Source organism: Mustela putorius, unplaced genomic scaffold, assembly GCF_011764305.1.
Source record: "Mustela putorius furo isolate JIRA1106 unplaced genomic scaffold, ASM1176430v1.1 tig00000083_pilon_pilon_pilon, whole genome shotgun sequence".
NCBI classification, from domain to species: Eukaryota; Metazoa; Chordata; class Mammalia; order Carnivora; family Mustelidae; genus Mustela; species Mustela putorius.
The window spans coordinates 6632406-6654364 of NW_025421273.1; the positions used below are offsets into that span (position 1 = coordinate 6632406).

At 41.0% G+C, this 21959-nt stretch overlaps 2 protein-coding genes across 2 annotated transcripts in view; one reads left to right on the forward strand and one right to left on the reverse strand.

The window, feature by feature from the left end:
* Positions 1-7200: 7200 nt before the first annotated feature.
* Positions 7201-13006, reverse strand: NDUFC1 (NADH:ubiquinone oxidoreductase subunit C1). Its single transcript, XM_004768492.3, has 4 exons — positions 12862-13006; positions 12232-12335; positions 8992-9071; positions 7201-7360 (listed from the first exon to the last, which is right to left on the reverse strand). Exons 1-3 carry the CDS (start codon positions 12926-12928, stop codon positions 9012-9014), a joined length of 231 nt encoding a protein of 76 aa, XP_004768549.1. The 5' UTR covers positions 12929-13006; the 3' UTR covers positions 7201-7360; positions 8992-9011.
* A 5350-nt stretch (positions 13007-18356) lies between these two features.
* The window catches only part of NAA15 (N-alpha-acetyltransferase 15, NatA auxiliary subunit), an 84312-nt gene continuing 80709 nt past the window's right edge, over positions 18357-21959 (forward strand). The window contains 1 exon segment of the mRNA XM_013064517.2: positions 18357-18727. Coding sequence (XP_012919971.2) covers positions 18674-18727 — 54 coding nt within the window. The 5' untranslated portion in view covers positions 18357-18673.

Genomic DNA, 21959 nt, shown 5'->3' on the forward strand with positions numbered 1-21959 from the left:
GCTGGAGATGGTTTAGGGACTTGCAACGTGAATAAGATAGACATGGTTTATCATGTCGGATGTAGTCCGAACCCATTTTAAGTCACACTCCCCGTTAGCTTTCCTAGGAGTGGAAAAGGTAGCCGGAAGTTTCCGGGAGGTGGAATGAGGAGAGGAGTAGCGTCCGCCTTCCGTTAGTGCGCTAGGTGATGTTCAGAATCGTAAGAGAATCCCCAGGAATAGCTGACTCTCTAGGCAATTCACTGTTACAAAAACTTTAAATATAAACTCCTAAATACTGTACATTCCTGTATGGGTTGTGAAATTAGTATTTCCACATGAACTAAAAGTGCTGAATTATTGGTTTCTTCCCCCAGATTTCAATTTCTTGCTTCATGGTGGCGACAGGAATTTGTCATGATTCGAATACGGAAACCAATAATTTATGCTTATCACATTGTCTAAATGATTAATTTTAGAAGGCACGTTTCCTCCTATAATAATCCCTCATATGTGTTTGGCACATGATAGTTTATAACGCATTTGCACATATATTATCTCTTTTAATTCTTTCAACTCTCAGGAAGATGGAAATTATTACCTTTAGCAAATGGTTTGGTGGTAGAGAGGAATGTCCAGGAACTGATGGTCATGAATTAAAAAATAAAGGACATGATCATAGTTCTAGTTTCAAGTTCTCTTGGCATGTTACAGGCACATTTGCACATTTGCTATGTGAATAGACACTGCTCAGAGGTCCTACTTCTTCTTCTTCTTCTTCTTTTTTTTTTTTTTTAAGATTTATTTATTTATTTGTCAGAGAGAGAGAGAGAGAGAGAGCACCGGCAGGTAGAGTACCAGGCAGAGGCAGAGGGTGAAGCAGGCTCCTTGCGGAGCAAGACCCTAGGATCATGACCCCAGCCGAAGGCAGCCGCTCAACTGACTGAGCCACCCAGGTGTCCCAGAGGTTCTGCTTCTGTGCCCCAAAAATGTATGTTAATATTTCACATACTCTCACTTGAAGAATACAAAGTCAATGGTCAGAACTGGTTTTTTGAGGGGTGCCTAGGTGGCTCAGTCAGATAAATGTCTGCCTTTGGCTCAGGTCATGGTCTCAGGGTCCTGGGGTCAAGCCATGAATGGAGCCCTCTGCTGGGTGGGGAGTCTGCTTCTCCCAATCACTCTCCCTCTGTGCTCTTTCTGTCAAATAAATAAATAAAACCTTAAAAAAAAAAAGAGAGAGAGCTAGTTTTTTTTTTTTTTTAATATATTCAGAGTAGCTAGCTATCCTTAGTGATTAAACATTTGAATAAAAACAATTAGGTAATCTGTAGCTAATGAGTGATCAAATTTTGATTTCCAAGCACTTTCCTGAAAGTAGCAAAATGCAGGTTAGTGCACTTACTACCTTCACCAACATTGAGTATACCTCCACTAGCAACTAGAGATTAGCTATCTCCCTGGGGTGTAGGATGTTTAATGGACTGCTAGCAGCTAGGACCAATGCACAAATCTGTCTTCCACTATGGCTCATTTGTTCCCTGGTGTACTTGGGGATGAATTTTTACTTGGCTGTCAGGGAGGGAATAGTCAAGGGCAGTAAATGCATTTAAATGAATTAATGCATGTATTATACTGTTATTTAATGTGTTAGAAGCTCCCCTAAGAAGGATTCTTTCTGAGTAAATATTTGTAAATGAGGGTGGCTCTTGGGACACTGTTCTAGGCTCTTTTTCAGAATTCAGTTGTATTCTCTTTCTGAGTATAGTCTGAGGTCTTCCAGATCACCTCTAGGCTGCATAGTAACCACTCAATCTTTCAAAGTATCTTTCAAAATGCTTACAAGATGCTAGGGACCATCCAGGATGTTGGAGATTAGTTTATTATTTATTTCACAAATATTTATCGAGTATCTATTATGTTAGGCACTGTTCCAAGGCACTCTCCAACGAACAAGAAAAAATTTCTGCTATCATACAAATATTATAGTGAGATATGGAACCAACGTCTTTTCTCAGAGGTAGTTACCAAGTGATCACTAAGAAATCTCTGATCAGATATTAATAATAAATGTAATCTAATGCCTTTGGATTATAACCGAACTAGTTTTAATAATGCAACTGATTGGTTTAAAGGAGGCAAGAATAAAACACATATACAGGCCTTCAAAAGCTTTTCCCAAAGTATTGTCTCATCTATTTTTGTACTATATCCTCTTAATAATCCCGAAGGATATTGGATAATGCTGATTATTCCTCCATCACATATGAGAAAAACTGAGGTAGTATAGCACAATAGTTAAGATATGAGTTTGGGAGCCAGATACCTGATCTATTTTACTGGTCTGAGTAAAAGGTGGACAATTCCTTTATTTATAGGGCTGGTGTGAGCTCTAAAGCACATTAGTATGAAATGTGTTCCCCTAGATCCCCAAGATTCTGACTTCCGGCCCAAGCTGGAGCTCAAGGCTCCTTTTACCATATTCTGTTGCCTTTCAATGCACACACGAAAGATCCATCACATTCCACTTTCTTATCATACAGTAAGGTCTAGTGGGGAGCCTATCATGTCCTCTAGGTTGAATGTGGTCATGCAAGAGGGGAGAGGCAAGAAATGTAAGTTAAATAGCGCCACTCTCCAGGTCCTACTCATCTTAATTAAAAGCTCCATGCCCTCACTTCTTTTCTCTTTTTTTTTTCAAGTAAGCTCTGAGCCCATCGTGGGGCTTGAACTCACAACCCTGAAATTAAAAGCCTCGTGCTCCAACGACTGAGCTAGCCAGGCGCCCCAAACTCAATGCCTCTTGGATCAAAGGGAATTTTCTACCCACTCTACAGCTCCTGTAGAATATATGGTTTTCCATTTTGATGACCAACTCTTCACATCTTGATGAAATGCTTCCCATGAGGACATGCGAGGACACACCTGTGGGTTGTCATATTCACTCTATGGCAAGCTGTTTCTCCCAAACACAAGAAAATTTTAACATAGGTATTTGCCGTAGAAGCTCAGACAATGATTTCCCAGCTGTCGGTCATATTGTTTCTAATACTGCCCTTCAGCACATCCTTGACATTTTTCTTGGTCTGGTTGGGAAAACAAGAATCAAGGGTCAGGGATAATTTGGCTTACCTAAGATGGACTCCACCTAATTGTAATTGCTGACAAAGTAGATATCAGTCTTGAAAACATATTGTAAGGGTCCTCTACTGGCAATATTCATCATACTTACTCAAGGCTTAAGTCTATAAATTAAAAGCAATTTTCAAAGACTGATTTCCTGTGCTCCACCAAAAGTTAGAAAAAGCTTTACTTTTTTCTTTCTTAAGATTTTATTTATTTGAGAGAGAAAAAAAACACAAGTGGGGGGAGGAGCAAAGGGAGAGGGAGAAGCACACTACCCGCTGAGCAGGTCCCAGGACCCTGGGATTCTGACTTGAGCTGAAATCAAGAGTGAGATGCTTAGCCGACTGAGCCATCCACGTGCCACGCAGCTTTGTTTTTCTTAACACTAAATTCTCAGAGTATAATATGTACAAATTTGGACAGCTTAGGATAATAGAAATAGATTCTCACAGTTTGGGGCACTCAAAGTCTGAAATCAAGATGTCAGCAGGGCCACACCTGCTCTGAAACTTGTAGGGTAGAATCCTTCCTTGCCTTATCTAGCTTCTGAGTTTGTCGGTAATCCTTGGCTTGTGGATGCATCCCTCCTATCTGTCTCTGCCTCTATCACTACCTGGCAGTCATCTCCCTGTGTGTCCGTGTCTCTTTTCATTGATATACCAATCATATTGGATTAAGGATTCACTCTAGGCCTATATGAGCTCATCTCAACTAATTACATCTGCAACTACCCTATTTCCAAATAAGGTCACATTCTGAGATACTGAGGGTTAGGATTACAATATATCTTTTGTGGGAACACAAACCTATTACTTCCTATACTTGCAACTGAATTTATATAGCCTGTTTTTTCCATGGAAACTTAATAATTTAGGGGCACCTAGTGGACTCAGTCAGAAGAGCAAGCAACTCTTGATCTCAGGTTTACGAGTTTGAGCCCCACACTAGGTGTAGAGCTTACTTAAAAATGAATGAATGAATGAATAACTAAATGACTACCTCATAGCTACTAAATCTGAAAAAAAGGTCTACCTTATTTTTTTTTAAAAGATTTTATTTATTTATTTGACAGACAGAGATCACAAGTAGGCAGAGAGGCAGGCAGAGAGAGAGGAGGAAGCAGAGAGCCATCTCTCTGAGCAGAGAGCCCAATGCAGGGCTTGATCCCAGCACCCTAAGATCAGGACCTGAGCTGAAGGCAGAGGCTTAACCCGCTGAGCCACCCAGGCACCCCAGGTCTACCTTATTTTTTTAAAAGATTTTACTTGAAAGGGAGAGAAAGTGAGAGAGCATGAGCAGGGGGAGGGGAGGGGCAGAGGGAGAAGTTGACTGCAGGCTGAGCAGGGCCCCAGGATCATGACCAGTCCTGAAGGCGGACACTTAACCACTGACCTCCCAGGTATCCCTGATTTTGATCTGATAAAAATCTTGATTGTATTTGACAAAGGATTTGTCTGCATCTTCTTTTTTATGTAAACTCTCTCACATTACTAAAGAAACCATAATCTGACAACAGTTCCTCTTGGGAATTTAGAATTAGAATGAGTGTGTGGTCCAACTGCACTCTTCAACTTAAATGTAAATCTAGGAACTATTGACTATGGCTTCTTACAATGTTGATTGTGCTGGAAAAGAAAACTGTGTAAAGAAAACAGACAGCAGCGCTAAGAGTAAGAGTCTTAACATTTGAGTTCCAGACCCCTTATTACTGGGCCCAGGTGCATTCCTGTTCTCTGTGTCTGTCACTCTGTATCCTTGTAACTTTTTTTTTTTTAGCTTCACACATTTTGAATTAGGTTTCAGTATTTATCTTAGAAAGCATTTCCACCAGTGCCACTATATACACAACTCTAGGTTACTCAAAGAATAATCTGTATCTGTGTTATCCAATAAAGCAGCCACCAGTTTCATGTGGATATTCAAATTAATGAAAATGAAATATCCAAAATGCAGTCACATTAATCGCAGTCCAGATGCTCATTATCCACATGAGACTAGCGGATAGCAGATAGAACATTTTCATCAATACAGAAAACTCTTAGACAGCCCCATCCTCAGGAATGGCTCCCCCTAGAGTCACACGGGCATAGTCAAGATGAAAGTCCACACAGGGTAGCTATGTTTGCAAGGCCTGACATACAGTTGATATTGTTTATATTTATTTCCTACTGAGGTTATCAGTTTCTGGAATCTCAAGTGTCTTCGAGTTTTCAATTCCCTTTTGGGAGGTGTACTATTTGCCCCAGGGGTACAGGTCTGTGAATCATCAGGCTAACACATTTCACAGCACTCACCATAGCCCATACCCTCCCCAATGTCCATAACCCAGCCACCCCATCCTTCCCCACCATGCCCCCAGCAACCCCGGTAGGTGTATTTTTAAATGTTTCTTTTAGTGGAATGTGCCTTGATTTGGGAGTACCTGACTCCTCGTTTTCTGTTACTGTGTGAAGACATTAGTTCCCTACATTGCTACAACAGTTTTAGAACACGAATTAATTAATTAATTAATTAATTATAAGCACAAAACACAAACTGATTCTTTTTCAGGTCTTTTTGGGGGGTGGGTGAGAAAGCCAACACAGTTCTCACTGGGCTAAAATCAAGGTGTCAGCAGCACTGTGCTCCTTTCTGGAGACTCCAAGGAAGAATTTAACTTTTCCACTCTGGCTCTTGGCTCCCTTCCACCTTCAAAGTTAGCAATGGCCAGCTGGGTCTTTTTCACATCACATCACTGACACACTCTTCTGCCTCTTCCTTCCACTTATTAAGGACCCTTGTGATTTTATTGGGCCCAACCAAATAATCCAGGATAATCTCCCCCTTTAAGTGTCAAATTTAGTGATTAGTAAACTTAATTCCATCTGTAATCTTAATTCCCCTTGGCCATTTAATCTAACATATGCACAGATTCCAAAGAGTAGGCAGTAGTCATCCTTGGAAATATCAAGACTCATGCTCTTAGCGCTGCTGTCTGTTTTCTACCACAGGGTTGTTGGGCAAATCACTCTTCAGCTCTGATTTTTGTATTTGTTTAATTAATGAGATTGGTCTGTATAACCCCTCAGATTTCCAGCTCTATCAGCTAGAGCTCCAAACTAACAAAAGTTTATAGTAACTATTATAGCTGACTTTTCACTGGATTTGCATTAAATAATTACTCTGAAATACTGTTAATTCTGATTTTATGTTCAGAAGTGACTTCCAAAGATATTAGGTCATGAATCTCCCAGAACAAGTGCTGGCCACAGCCCCCAAGACACAAAACCATTTATAATGCAGTAAGTCTTTCCACTTAACATCAGAATGGAGACATAAATAATGAATTTTCAAATGTGTGGTACACTAAGTGTTTAAATCACAAGTGAATAAAGTGGCACATAAATAAATTTTAACTGATGCACAAGAAAGCCGCCCCCATAAGAAAGACTTTTGATGAAGGATAAATGAAATCTATTTTATTTTGTGTCTATTAATCTCCTCTCCTCTTCCCCCTTTTCTTAGGAGTTTGCTAAGTCATTTCACAAAAAGGAACAACAGACTGCTGCCGTAACTGGTGAGTACAAAAGTCAACCACATGAGGATTATCCAAATTCAAGGAAATGGAGTCAGAACAAACTCTAGTATGAAAAATAAAGGATTCACCTTTCCTTTCTGACCTACCAGAAAGGGTTCTTTAGTATTTTGAGTAATAAAGTAACTCCATCAAAAAAAAAAAAAAAAGTAGCTTTAACACTCTGACAGACTCAAGATTATTTGGAATAGAAATTAAAAGTTGATATAAGGGGGAAAAAGTTGATATAAAGAATCAATCCTTCTGCAGTGATTTTTTTAAACTTTTTTTTTTTAAGATTTTTTATTTGTTTATTTGACAGACAGAGATCACAAGTAGGCAGAGAGGCAGGCAGAGAGAGAGGAGGAAGCAGGCTCCCTGCTGAGCGGGGAGCCTGATGTGGGGCTTGATCCCAGGACCCTGGGATCATGACCAGAGCTGAAGGTAGACACTTAACCCACTGAGCCACTCAGGCACCTCTACATCAAAATATTTCTAATAACGCACTTTAGAATTCATTTTCTATATAGTCACAGCATATATACTCTGAAGAATACAGAAGTATTTTTATTTTTTCATTTAATGATGCAAAAGACAAATGCTGATTTGACATACATTCACATACAACTTTTTCTTTCACGTTTACAACTCAAAAGATAGGTGAATCCAAAGGAACTAGTATAATCACTATATGGAACATACCTATAATGAAGAGAAAAAAAAATTAAAACTATAGCATTAACTAGCAGAAATAATATTAAAATTAGACCATTCTGAATAATTCACCTAGAGCATCCAGGGAAGTCTAGAAAACAAATTCACAAAGAGTAACAACCTTTCATTTTATTTAAGTTTTAATAAAAAATATTTTATGTGACCTATAAGAGAGTAGCAAAAACATATCTATTTATGTTTATCTCTGGATTGGCTGACTAAAGTAGTGACAGCAAGGTGATACTAATATGAAAAAAGAAATGAAAAATTTGGATAATCAAACCTTAAAGGGCTGAGTTAGTCAACCTAATCCATGAAAACTGAGATTTGTAAGAGTGATTTTTCATTTTACAAAAGGATTACTATAGAATTTGCTTAAAAGGATTTTTGGAAATTTACTATGTATTTAGATACATATATATTGGCATATAAAATAAATTCATTCCTTTAAATCACAGAGCATGCAGAGTATCGTATCTTGTTCACAACTAGATTTCAGTATGAATTGTCCAATTGGGTGTTAGTTGTAGTGACAATCACAATGAAGTGGTCACACAGTAAAAAGATTTACCAATCTATTGCCCTTATACATTCATCCATTCTACAAATATTAAATTATCAGTAGGCCCAGGCACTGGGCAATTTGCTGAGTACAGTATGATTAATAAAATAGACAGCTTTTCTGTTCTCATGGAATTTATACTCAGGTGTTGTCTATGACAAACAGATATTAAGAAATACATACACAAATAATGGTAATTTGTCTTTAGTGCTTTGAAGTCACTGTGTAGAGTACCATTAGATTTACAAAAATGGTATGATTCTGGTTTTATTCTTTTTTTTTTTTTTAAGATTTTATTTTTTATTTGAGAGAGAAATAGTGAGAGAGAGCATGAAAGGGGAGAAGGTCCGAGGGAGAAGCAGACTCCCCATGGAGCTGCAAGCCCAATGCAGGACTCAATCCCGGAACTCTGGGATCATGACCTGAGCCAAAGGCAGTTGCTTAGTTAACTGAGCCACCCAGACAAACCCCCCCCCCTTTTTTTAAGATTTTATTATTTCTCAGAGAGAAAGAGGAGGGGGAAGAGAAGGATAGTGTGCGCTCACGTGCACGAGGAGGGAGAACAGGCAGAGGGAGAAGCAGCCTTCACACTCAACAAGGAACCTGATGTTGGAATTGATCCCATGACCTTGGGATCATGACCTGAGCTGAAGGCAGATGCTTAACCAACTGAGCCACCCAGGCATCCCGATTTTGGTTTTATTCTTAAATACAACTTTCTTTGAACAAACTCAAAGCATAATGATTAAAAATGATGCTTAAAAAATGATTATACTGAGAGATGCTTCAACTAAGGTATTATAATTCATAGATTTGTCAGAGACAGGAGTATCAGTGCTAAAAAAACTCAGAAGGGACGCCTGGCTGGCTCATCTGGAAGAGCATGCAATGTGATCACTGGTTTTTGGTTTGAGCCTGACATTGGGTGTAGAGATTACAAAAAAAATAGACTTAAAGAAAAGTATAAACCCAATAAAAAAACAACAAAAATACATTATTTAAAAAGAGGTCAAGTTAATTTGCATAATTAATCAATCCTATAAAATTGCATACTTACCATATTAGTATTTCAATAGTTTATTCCAACCCATTTCTTCTTTTATACTCTAAAACATCTTCATTATGTTGTTTGATGAGCTAGAGGTAGGTAACAATTAAAATTAGAAATATAATCTTCCTGGAAACTTAAAGAGGCTAACCAGTGACACCTATATTTGGTATAGAAGAGGTATATAAGAGGAATAAGCATAGATTAAAAGAACTACAACTATTCTAGGGATGAGGGAGGGCACTAGGCCACTGGGATCTGGATTTGCTTTTTTTTTTTTTTTAAAGACTTTATTTGTCAGAGACAGTGTTAACAAGCATAAGCAGACAGAACAAGAGGCAGAGGGAGGAAACAGACTCCCTGCTGAGCAAGGAGCCCAATGTGGGGCTCAATCCCAGGACCCTGATATCATGACTTGAGCCGAAGGCAGATGCTTAACTGACTGAGCCACCCAGGTGCCCCTCTTTCCCTTTTTTTTTTTAAATAAAGAGTATTTTTTTTTTTTAAGATTTTATTTATTTGTTTGTCAGAGACAGAGAGAAAGAGAAAGGGGACACAAGTAGGGGGAGCAGGAGGCTGAGGGAGAAGCAGGCTCCCTGCTGAGCAAGGAACCCCATATGGACTCCATCCCAGAACCCTGGAATCATGATTTGAGCTGAAGGCAGATGCTTAACCGACTGAAGCACCCAGGTGCCCTGGATTTGCTTTTCTAAACAATTTTGGAAAAGCAAAAAAAAAGAATTACAGCTATTCTAGTTAAAAAGAAAAGACTAAGAAATGCAAGTCCAAAAACTATGAATGGTATATACTAGTTCATTTCTTTTTTTTTTAAATTTTATTTATTTATTTGACAGACAGAGATTACAAGCAGGCAGAGAGGCAGGCAGAGAGAGAGGAGGAGGAAGCAGGCTCCCCGCTGAGCGGAGAGCCTGATGCAGGGCTCCATCCCAGGACCCTGGGATCATGACCTGAGCTGAAGGTAGACGCTTAACCAACTGGGGCACCCAGGCATCCCTATACTAGTTTGTTTCAGTCTAACATACTACATTTGAGAAGGCAACCCTTAAAAGTCTGTTTTATTTATGTATATGTATATGTGTTATATTTACTTATAAGATTTTGTTTATTTATTTGATACAGAAAGAGACAGAGGGAACATAAGCAGGGTGAAGGGGGAATGGGAGAGGGAGAAGCAGGCTTCCCGCCAAGCAGGGAGCCCAAAGCAGGCTGGATCCCAGGACCCTGGGATCATGACCTGTGCCTAAGGCAGATGTTTAACAAATGAGCCACCCAGGTGCCCCTGCCCTTACGAGTTTAAATTCGTGTTCTGCCAAATAAATTATTTCATTCAGTGGTTAATTAATGTAATAGAATAACTTACCACAGAGGAGCTAAATCAGCACCGCCAACCAGAACTGAATTATTAAATGAGGTCTAGACTGGTTGCTGGATGTGTTATACTTCTAACCTTGGAAGTTTGATACTGTGAGTGACCAACTCCATCCCCCAACTATATGTGTATTAATTAGATGTTATGGGAGATAGATACTTTCTTAGAAAAACTGTCTGACAGAATATGCAACCAAAACAATGGTTGGGATGGGGTGACATTTGCTGCAATCAAAGATCTAATTTCAGAGTTCTCAACAGCAATCAAGTTTTTTCTAGGAAAATTTTATATTAAAACTTCATCATGACAAATATTATTTCAAAAAGGATTACTGCTGTTGTCATGTTGTAAATGACTTTTAACATCTCTTACTCCTTATTAACATCTCTTACTCCTTATCAACATTTTTTTTTTGAGATTTTATCTATTTAACAGAGCACAAGCAGGGGGAGCAGCATACCGAGGGAGGAGCAGGCTCCCTGCTGTACAGGGAGCCCAATGTGGGGCTAGATCCCAGGACCCTGGTATGAGAGGAGACAAAGGCAGATGCTTAAAGACTAAGCCACCCAGGCGCCCCATCAACAAGTCATTTCAATGAGAAAATCCAAAATAAGAGATATAAGAATTGGAGGTGGGAGGCAGTGGAGAAAACCCCTAACACATTAGGTACAAAACAAAAAATTTTAAATACTAATCGAGCACACAGACTTTGAGTCAACTTCAAGAAAATTTATCTACAGAGAGGCAGTATTTCACAATGGTCTGTAGTGTAATTCTAAGTCAGGGAGAGCTGGGTTCAGCAAAATAATTTCTCCAAGCATTTTCTTTATCTATAAAAAAGTCAACAATAGGGCGCCTGGGTGGCTAAGTGGGTTGGGCCGCTGCCTTCGGCTCAGGTCAAGATCTCAGGGTCCTGGGATCGATCGGGCTCTCTGCTCAGCGGGGAGCCTGCTTCCTCCCCTCTCTCTCTCTCTCTCTCTCTGCCTGCCTCTCTGCCTACTTGTGATCTCTCTCTGTCAAGTAAATAAATAAATAATCTTTAAAAAACAAAAACAAGGGGGGCCTGGGTGGCTCAGTGGGTTAAGCCGCTGCCTTCAGCTCAGGTCATGATCTCAGGGTCCTGGGATCGAGTCCCACATCGGGCTCTCTGCTCAGAAGGGAGCCTGCTTCCTCCTCTCTCTCTGCCTGCCTCTCTGCCTACTTGTGATCTCTGTCTGTCAAATAAATAAATAAAATCTTTAAAAAAAACAAAAAACAAAAACAAAAACAAAACAAAACAATGTTTCTTTTAAAAAAATGATTACTTAAAAAAAAAGTCAACAATAATACTACCTACTACACAGTGTTTTTGAAAAGATTAAATGAGTTTCTACATGTAAAGCATTTGGCATACTCTAAAGACAAAAAAAAAGAAAAAAAAAGGCTGCTACACACTAAGTACAATTTCCAACAATGTATTTACCCAAACACTGATTAAAATCTTATGTTTTCCAAGTCTAGTGGGACTTAATTTGTACAGCTTGTCCAGTGATGATCTGTCCCTATGTCATCTGAAAAAAAAAGTGCCTTCATAAAACCCAACCTCTCCATCCTCATTACCAAGTAAAGGACAATCAATAGTAAAGTTACCATTCATCACAAAACCATTCTCATTAACCACGAATGACGTAAGTTTCAGATTCATCATATTTTCTCGATGCTGCTGAAATCTTGAATATTTCTTTTTAGTCTTTGGGATTTCCCTTATATAATTAGCAATTACATAAATATCCAATTGAATGGGAGATTTGCTCAGCAACATGACATTTAAGCTCCCCAGTGTGTTGGGGTCGCACGACATCAAGGGAGTAAAAACTCACATAGATCCACAAGAAGACGGAGGTGCCCAAGGTCAGTCCAACTTTCAGCCAGTCAGGTTTGTCGTGTGGCGGATCCCGAATGTAGAACTTTGATCGCACAGAAGCTGAAAGGTGACAGTATCTGTAAATCAATAACGTATCGGCTGCATTGAAAAACCTAACTCTTACGTGTGTATTATTGCATTTAATTCTCTCCTCGCCCCCCCACCCCCCGCGCCAAACAGCTCCCGAAACAGGTTCAGAGAGTCAAGTTAACTCGCCCTGAGCCACCGGCACAGTCAGACCGAGTCGCCCCTGTCCTCCAGGACGCCCTCAAAACCCAAAAGGGGCTTTTGCAGAGACCCAGATGACTCCCGAGATGGCGGAAGCGGCACCAAGAGGGTCTGCAGGACCCAACCTGCAGCGAGTTAGGGTGGTGGGAACAACCCAGAGTCCATTCGTAGAGACCAAGAGGGTCGGCGGCGCGTGACGGGGAACCCAGAGTTGGAGCTGGGATTTAGGACGTAGGCCGGCGAAGGTCACACTGCAGGACGCGCCCGGGCCAAGAACCCCGCTACCCCGCGGGCTGGATTCACCCTGAGAGTGAGCGAGGGGAAGGTCGGGTCGGCCTGAAGGAAGAGGGACACTCACAGCCGCTTGGGAGCCTAGCTGGAGCCAGCAGCTTGGAGAACTGGCGCAGCAACGCGGGCAGCGCCATCTTGCTAGGCACGGCTCCGCCTTTCCGCAACCGCGTCTCCCCTGGAGTCGGTGTCCAGCCGAGCGCCCCCTTGCGGAACGAGGCGCGGGATTCGCCAGCTGCGCAGCCGCGCTAAGTAGAGATGTTAACTTGAGAATCCTGGTTATTGCCTGGTACTCTAGCTCTCCTGGTCTCAGCCTTGTGTCTGTAAAATGGGGTTTGGGAGGAAATGATCAAAGGGGGAAAGGGGTAGTTAGTTTATTCACTTCACTGTCCCGTGAGAATTTCAGGCACCTGCCCCAGGGATACTCGAAAGATTTACTAAAATCTTGCTACATGAGCCAGAAAACTGAAAATGAGGAGTTGTGTTGAGTAACCGCCAGCACTTTGAATTCTGTGTTTCAGACACTGTACATTATGCATCCTATGATTTACATGTATCCTCTCATTTCATTTCCAAACGACCGTTTGATATACCTTATTATCCTCAGTTTATAGCTAAAGCTCAAAGAAGGCAACTTACTCATCCAAGGTGACATACCATACATTTGAAGAGACTTCCCACAGTTCCCCAAGTCTGTTCACATGCACTATCACAGTAAAACTTCACAATGCTGTAAGGAAAAGAGAATCTTCGTGTTTTGGAAGTGTCCTGACCGGCTCAGGCTCAGGATCCCACAGCTGGAAGAGGTGGGATTCAGACTGAGGTCTTATGAGCCCAGATCTAGTGATTCTTGTTAGCCCACCCAACAGACTTGGACAATCCCCTGAGGCCATGAGCTGCAGAATAGGATTCAAAGAGTCAAGTTGAAAAAGCTATTCCTGTAGACCGTATTTAGCTTTTGACTTTTAGGCAAAGTACTTAATCTCTCTACACCTCAGTTTCACAGCTGTAACATAAAACCTAACCTCTGTGGTCCTTGGGAAGCTTAGAAAGTGTCTCGTAGTTGCAAACAACTTGTTTTTGCCTACCAAAGACATTGTTCTGACAACTGAACTGGATTTGTGCCTTCACTTTTCAATTCAATCTGATGTCTAAAGACCATGTAAAAATATGTATTTAAGTAAAAGAAATAAAGAATTTTAATATTTTAATCCTTTAAACTTAAGGCCATTTAGGATCATTTTAAAAGCACAGTGAATGTTAGTAAATCATTTCCCCTCCTCTATATTTTTTCTTTTAAAAAAATTTCTTTTTTAAGTAAGCTCTATGCACAACGTGGGTCTTGAACTCACCACTCCATGACCAAGGGTGGCATACTGTACTAACTAAGCTAGCCAAGTGTACACCCCTGTATTTTCCTTAGCAATATCACTGGGGAAAAAATTTAACCAAAAATTATTGACCAAAGAGTTTCTGGTTCTTTTTTACATGCAACTGATGGCTAACTGGATTGCTAAACTGTGAATCACATTATAGTTTGTAACCTAGTTTGAGCCTTCTGGACTCATGCTCAAGTAAGCAAACCACCCAACTAATATGCTGAATCAGTTGTTGGTTCTCAACTTCTTGTACACTCAGCAACCTGACAGTTGAATATTCTTTCTATGTCATCCCTTGGAAGCTTGTCCTAACACAGCTTTTGCTAGTATCCAACAAGTTGAAACAGAAGCCATATTTAGTCAGAGCATACAGAACCAGTAAGCAAATTACTAATTTCGGTACTGCTGTGGGAAAAAGACTGTTTTCTTCTTTTGGTCCCTGTATCCTCTTACTAGTGTATATTTTGGGAAAGTGATGAAATATAAGCACATTCCTCTCAGCATGTTAGAGCTGATGGAACCCTACACTTGGAGTAGGCAGCTGTAGGTGAAACTCCATCTTGAGAAGAATCCTGATGAAGCAATTCCAGCCAGGAGCTAGTAGCTATGGTATTTTGGTAGAAGTTGCTACATGACATTCATTTAAGCATTTCCAGAATTTGAATACTAAAAATTTCTTTATGACCCAGGCAAAAGGAGAGAAGATTTGAGTTAGCAGCCAGAAAACGACAGTTCTAGTCCCAGATTTTTCCACTAGGCAACATCTTACTCAACTCACACTTCTCATTCCTAGGGAGGGTTAAGAAGAGCAAAAGTTGAAAACATAAAATATAAGATCACTACATATATGTTTATTGATTTATGATGCATGAAAATATCATACATCAAATTCGGGAGGATCTGGAGAGGGATGCAGTTCCTGATATAGTTGCAAAAATTTTTTAAAAGATTTTATTTATTTATTTGAGAGAGAGAGAGAGATTGAGCAGTGGGGAGCGGCACTCCCACTAAGCTGGGAGCCCAACACAGCACTCATGTGGAGCTCAATTCCAGGACTCTGAGATCATGACCCAAGCTGAAGGGAAACACTTGACTGATTGAGCCACCCAGGCAACCCAAGTATCTGTAATTTTTTTTTAAGATTTTATTTATTTATTTGACAGATGGAGATCATGGTAGGCAGAGAGGCAGGCAGAGAGAGGGGGGGGGGAAGCAGGCTCCTTGCTGAGCAGAGAGTCTGATTCAGGGCTCAATCCCAGGACCCTGGCATCATGACCTGAGCCGAAGGCAGAGGCTTTAACCCACTGAGCCACCCAGGTGCCTCAATATCTGTACATTTTTATTTAAAGAACAATCAGAAGCAATCACAAAATGTTAACATTTGTTAAATCTGGGTGACAAATACATAAACTTCTTTAATGTTTTATTTCTATAAAATTTAAATACTTAATGATTAAGGCATAAAAGTGTCAAGAGAGAACATCTTACATATATGGACATGGAGAATTTTACTCTACATATCCCTCTTAATAGAATTAAAGTTCTGAGGTGGTTTATTTATATATTTATTTATGGTTACTTTTTTTGTGAAGAGACATTTTGGGAATAGTGATATGCGAATATTTAGGGTAAGATGAATGAAACATCATCCTCATCATCAATATCATCCTCATGGTCTGTCATCATCCAGCCTTGGATATGTTAACTTCCTGCATAGCTGTCATTCACAGCATACGGGTTAAATAGGATCTGTTTGTCAAACAGTGGTGATCTATGAGAGCAGATATTTTATTATTGAGTTTAGGCTATCAAGGCATGGACTGTATGGTCCACCTGTTATCTATACATGCATTTGAACTAGGAAATGACTCAGATAAATGATGATGCAAAGTAGTAGTCACTGAGTCTTTTTTTTTTTTTAAGATTTTATTTATTTATTTGACAGATAGAGATCACAAGTAGGCGGAGAGGCAGGCAGAGACAGGAAGGGAAGTAGGCTCCCTGGTGAGCAGAGAGCCCAATGCGGGGCTCGATCCCAGGACCCTGGGATCATGACCTGAGCCAAAAGCAGAGGCCTTAACCCACTGAGCCACCCAGGCACTCCAGTATTCACTGAATCTTAAAAATTTATTTGTTATTAGCCGAAAAGAAGATAACATTTGCCCAACTATATTGGTGGCTTATCTATTCAGGTACTCAGCTTTTGGTGAGGACCACTGTTTGCTTAAAACATCAGAAATTTTCTTCCCTCAAGGGGAAAATAGTATATTATTCAAAGGAGAAATTTAGAAAACCGTAGCAAATAATATTTCTGTAGGAACTTTTGGATATGAAGCCAGATACCTGGAAACCAAAGTTAGTAGTGAAGCTAAAATTGTCACTGTAAGTTAGATAACTTTTCTATTTCTTTTTTTAAAACATATTTTATTTATTTGACAGAGATCACAAGTGGGCAGAGAGGCAGGCAGAGAGAGAGGGAGAAGCAGGCTCCCCACTGAGCAGAGAGCCTGATGCGGGGCTCGATCTCGATCCTAGCCCAAAGCAGAGGCTTTAATTCACTGAGCCACCCAGGCGCCCCGACTTTTCTACTTCTTAATAACTGAGATGGTTGAAAGAAAGACCTCTTGGGGGCAGTGAAGTTCAAAGATTATCATTGAGTGACAACTGTTTTTATGAATTCTATGTTTGCTCTTAGTTTTACTTAAAAAAAAAGTTAACGCTAAAAAACTGGCCATATTTCAAAACTCAAACATGGTTTCCTGTAGATACAACTTTTTTTAGTGAAACTTTTGAACAAAAATAACAGAATTCGAACAAATTGCAGGATTTGATTCATAAAACCTTACTTATGATCCAGGCAAAACAAGAGAGAGCAGGCATTTGAGATAGCAGCTAGAAAACCCAAGGATTAGTCCCAGAGTTTTACAATGGGAAACATCTCCCTCACCTTATACCTTCTAGGAAGAGTTAAAGAAGAGCAAGAAGAAACAGTAAACTATCTGGGTAAATACATTTAAAAGAGCAAAGTTATTGCACATATAATGCAATGATTCCTGATTCAGAGAATGCTACAGACGGAATCCAGCATCTGGAGAGAGATCATCAAAAATAATCAGGTGCAAAATGGCTCATATGATGGAAAAATTGTAGATCATCAATGGAATGTCAGCTTTAAAATAGTTGTACTGTCAATTACAAAAAAAAAAATCTTTTTTTAAAAAGTAGGCTTCATGCCAACTTGGGGCTTAAATTCACCACCCTGAAATCAAAAGTCATATGCTCTACTGACTGAGCCAGCCAGGCGCCCCTTTACTGTCAGTTGTTAATGAAATTACTTATACATATACGCATATGTGGAAAAGGTCCACTTCGGTATCTAGTTTGATCTTGTCTACTGCAGCGTTCTCTAGTATCCTTCCCTGATACTCTGATGTTCAAGATTTGAGGATTTCTGGTGATGGAGAGTTCAACACTCACAACATTAAGCACTTTAGCCAACTCCGGGGGAGTCAATGTCCCTGAACTCTACTCCAACATGGCTTAAACAGTCGTGAACCCTTCATTGTATGGACTAAACACTGAAATAAAACACATTTAACTTTCAGATGCTTCTTTGGCAGTGCAAATATGGCACTTAGGATATGGCTCTTTCCCCGCTCACCTTAAGTAATAAACTAAATCACCGATCCTCCAGCCAGCCCATTTAATTGGTCAAACTCTTTCACGGTTTTCAGACTCCATGAACCCTCTCTTTTTCGTACAGGTTTTCAAGTCCCCCCTGGGGTGAAGCCTTCATTTCCCTTTCGCCTCTGCTTTTTAATTCGGTACTTGATCCACGATCAAACGCAGAACTTCTTGAACACCTTCACTTTAGCACTTCAGGCTCAAAGTATGATCATACAGCCTACGAGAATCTACCCAATGAATGAAAGAAAGGCCGCTTTGGCATCAAACAGCAGAAAAGCAATTTGAGAGTGGGAGGCTCTTGGACAGCAGTTAGGGACCTCCCACCCCCCAACTCTTCCCCAAGCGCCTGCAAGACGCTCTGCGACCGAGGGATGGGCGGGGCCTGCCGCGACCCTCTTGGCCTCCGCCCACCCGCTGGCCTCCAGGTTTCCCAGCAAGCTCTAGGACAGAGGAGGTGGGGAAAGGAGGTCATCGCGCCTGCGTGCTAGGAGGTGTGACCCGGGTGGGAAAGCCCTCCGCGTCCGCCATTTTGGCTGCCTCTGTCGGTCTGTTCAGTTACCACGTGAACCGCCGACGGAGACCCGTGGGGGGGGGGGAGGCGGCGGCAGCGTTAAGTGAGAAAGGAAAAAAGACAACGAGGGGAAGGGGGGTGTCGGGGTTGGGTGACGCGGTGACACTCGAGGCCTGGTGGTGGCGGTGGATCGGGGCAATCAAGGCTGAAGCGGCCAGGGGACGACGGCGGCGGCGGCGGCGGCGGTCGGACAAACAGACTGACCGAGCCGGGCGGTGGCGGGAGCAGCGGGAGGAGCCGGAACGATGCCGGCCGTGAGCCTCCCGCCCAAGGAGAACGCTCTTTTCAAGCGGATCTTGGTAAGTGTGAGACTCTGGGCAAGAAGTGGGGAGGATTTAGCCGGTACAAGGGCCTGTCACCCCTAACCTCGGTCCGGCGGGCACGGGGCCACCTCCGCCAGGAAACCCGCCTTCGTACTCCTAGTCAAGCAGTATGCACCTCCTCGTCCCTTCCCTGTGGTTCCCACTGCGCCCCGAGCCACGGGCTTCCTCCTCGCTTCCGAGGCCGTGGTTCCGGAGTAGGCCCCGTTTTCCTAGCTTCTAGACTGCGGGTTTTCATCCGCCCCGAATGAAGGGAGGACAGGCCCGGCCTTTAGCCGGGAAGCGGGCAACACGGGCAGGAGTAGCGGCCGGGGTGGTGCAGGAACACTGCCGGTAGGTCGCAGTGGCACCCTTCTAAGGAACAGGTGGTGCGGATGCGGCACAGCTCATTCATTGCCCAAGCGCGGCTCTCCCTCCATCGTCCGTCCCTCCCTCTTCCTCTCTTGATATTCACCTGTCCCCGCCCGGGGTCACTGAATGACCTGGACGGAGGGAAGGAAGGGATTTAGTAGAGGAAAAGAAGCTTTCTAAATGACTACCTCCTTGTAATTAGTTTCATACTTGAGTCTGCAGATTATCGGCCTTTTCCCCTCGTTTCTGTATGGAGAAGGGACATTTATTTCTTAGTTTCCGAGCGGGAAACAGCCCCACCCCATACCCTACTCGGGAGGTGGGGCCCACTGCGAGGGGGCGGTCCGGTTGGAAGTGAAAAGTTTATGGAGTTTCTGGTTTAGATGTTCTAGACGCAAATTTTCTCAGAGACTGAAGTGTATTAACACTGATCCAAAAATTTAGCAGCAAAGGCAACTTAAGAACTTTTGAGATGGATTTTATTGACGCGAGCTCACACTCACTTATTTCTTACATTTCAGATGTGTGCGGTTTGCATTTTTCTTTAATACCATAAAATACAGTGATGTTTGGAGGGACTGTTGACATTGTAAAATGTATCTTGTGGCCTTGGCGCTATGATTAATACCTCATGGCACATTTTAAGTTTGACATTTAGTTTGTGGGTTGCCCCTTCATGCGAAGATTTCTTTATGAAAGAATTAACTGACAGACTTAAAACTTTTAAAAAACTTGGAGTGTGTGTATGAAAGTGTTAGCTGTTTTCCATTGCAATTTTAATTTGCTTCAATTATTTATTTGAAAAGTAGACCAATTTTGGGGATCCAGTCTTCTAGAAATAGGAAGGAGTAATCCATGTTGAACTGACTTTGATTTTGCAAAAATATCCATATGCTTTACAGATTTAGTCAATTTATGTTGAAAAACTTAACAGGAAGTCACATCCAATACCAAGTAATTTTTCCTTTGAAATTCTTATTGCCATTTTTTGGTTTTAGGAATAACCAGGGTAGATGGAAAATTCATTTGTTTTACAATCCTTTATTTATTTATTTTAAAAGATTTTACTTAACTGAGGGAGAGAGCGTGAGCATGCCTAAGAGCGGGGGAGTGGGAGAGGAAGGTAGAGGGAGAAGCAGGTCACTGTTGAGCGGTCCTAGATCCCAGGACCTGAGCTGAAGCCAGGAGCCCAACCCACTGAACCACTCAGGCATTCCTACTTTTAAATCTTTTAAAAGACCAACTGGTGTGTCAGTTCGACTGTAACATACTTTCAGGGTAAAAATGTGTCTTAAATTTTACTCCTTAACTTTTTTTGAAAAAAATTCAAGCAGAAAAGTTGAGAGAAGAGTTCAAGGAGCACTCATGAACTCTTTACCTTAATTTAGTATGTAACATTTTGCCAGATTGCTTCTTGCTCTTCCAATACACATAAGAGTAAATAGCAGGCATACGATTTAATCCATATATGCTCCAGCAATAAGGGTAGTGTCCTGTCTATCCATAATATTGTTAACAGCCATTCCCTGGTACTGTGGAATATCCAGTTCATATTCAAATTATCCCAATTGTTAGGGTAGCAGTTTAAAAAAAAAATCAGACTTTTTATTTTGAGATAACTAGACTCACATGCAGTTTTAAGGAATAATACAGAGATCCCTTGTACCCTTTACCTAGTTTCCCAGTGCTAATGCCTTATAAAACTGTAGTTCAATATCAACATTGATATACTCTATCAATCTTATTCAGATTTCTTGAGTTTATTTGTACTAATTTGTGTGTGTATTTAGTTCTATGCAGTGTTATCGCAATTGTAATTACATAACCTCCACTACATTGGGTATGCAGAATGGTTCCATAAGCACAGGGATCCTTCTCTTGCCCTTTTAGAACCACACCTTCCTACCTGCCTTCCATCCCCTTTACCCCCAAACTCTGGCAGTCACTAACTGTTCTGTTTCCTATTTCTATGATTTTGTCATTTCATGAATGTTTACTGAAAAGAATCATACAGCATATAACTTTTTAGGATTGGCCTTTTTTTTTTTTTTAAGATTTTATTTATTTATTTGACAGACAGAGATCACAAGTAGACAGAGAGGCAGGCAGAGAGAGAGAGAGAGAGAGAGAGAAGCAGGCTCCCCGCTGAGCAGAGAGACCAATGCAGGACTCGATCCCAGGACCCTGGGATCATGACCTGAGCCAAAGGTAGAGGCTTAACCCACTGAGCCACCCAGGCGCCCCGGATTGGCCTTGTTTTAATGCAATATAAATTTCCTTGGGACACATCCCAGTTGTTGGGTGTATTAATACTAGTTTGTTCCTTTTTATTGTTGAGTAGAATTCTGTGATATAGGTGTACCACAGTTTAACCATTCATAGAATAGCATTTTTTCATTAATCATTTTGCTCATATTTTTTTTTCTCGTGATAGTGGGGCAGAACTTTTAAGTTTATTGCTAAAATCGAAGCGCTAAAGGATTTATTGTGATACAGTATATGCGGAAGAAACGTGAAAATTACTAAAGAGAAGGGGATAGTGTTCTTTTTGTTCAGTTACATTAGGAATGAAGAAAACTTTGCTAACCAAAAGTATAGTTGTATTTGCTTTTTCAAAATTCCTTCTGATTCCTCAGTTTTTATGGTATGTTAGCCCTTTTGATTTTAAGACCGCCAATTCCGAAAAATTGGGCATACTTTAATGCCTGTAAACCAAGTGTTGCTGGGTTGGTAACTGTTAAATCATTCCAGTAGTATTCACTTTTTGAGCTGCTACTTTGTTAGTTGTACCATACTTGTTTGTATTTACTACAGTAAATTCCTTTAGGAAATGAAGTTTGTATTTTTAAAATATTTGAAA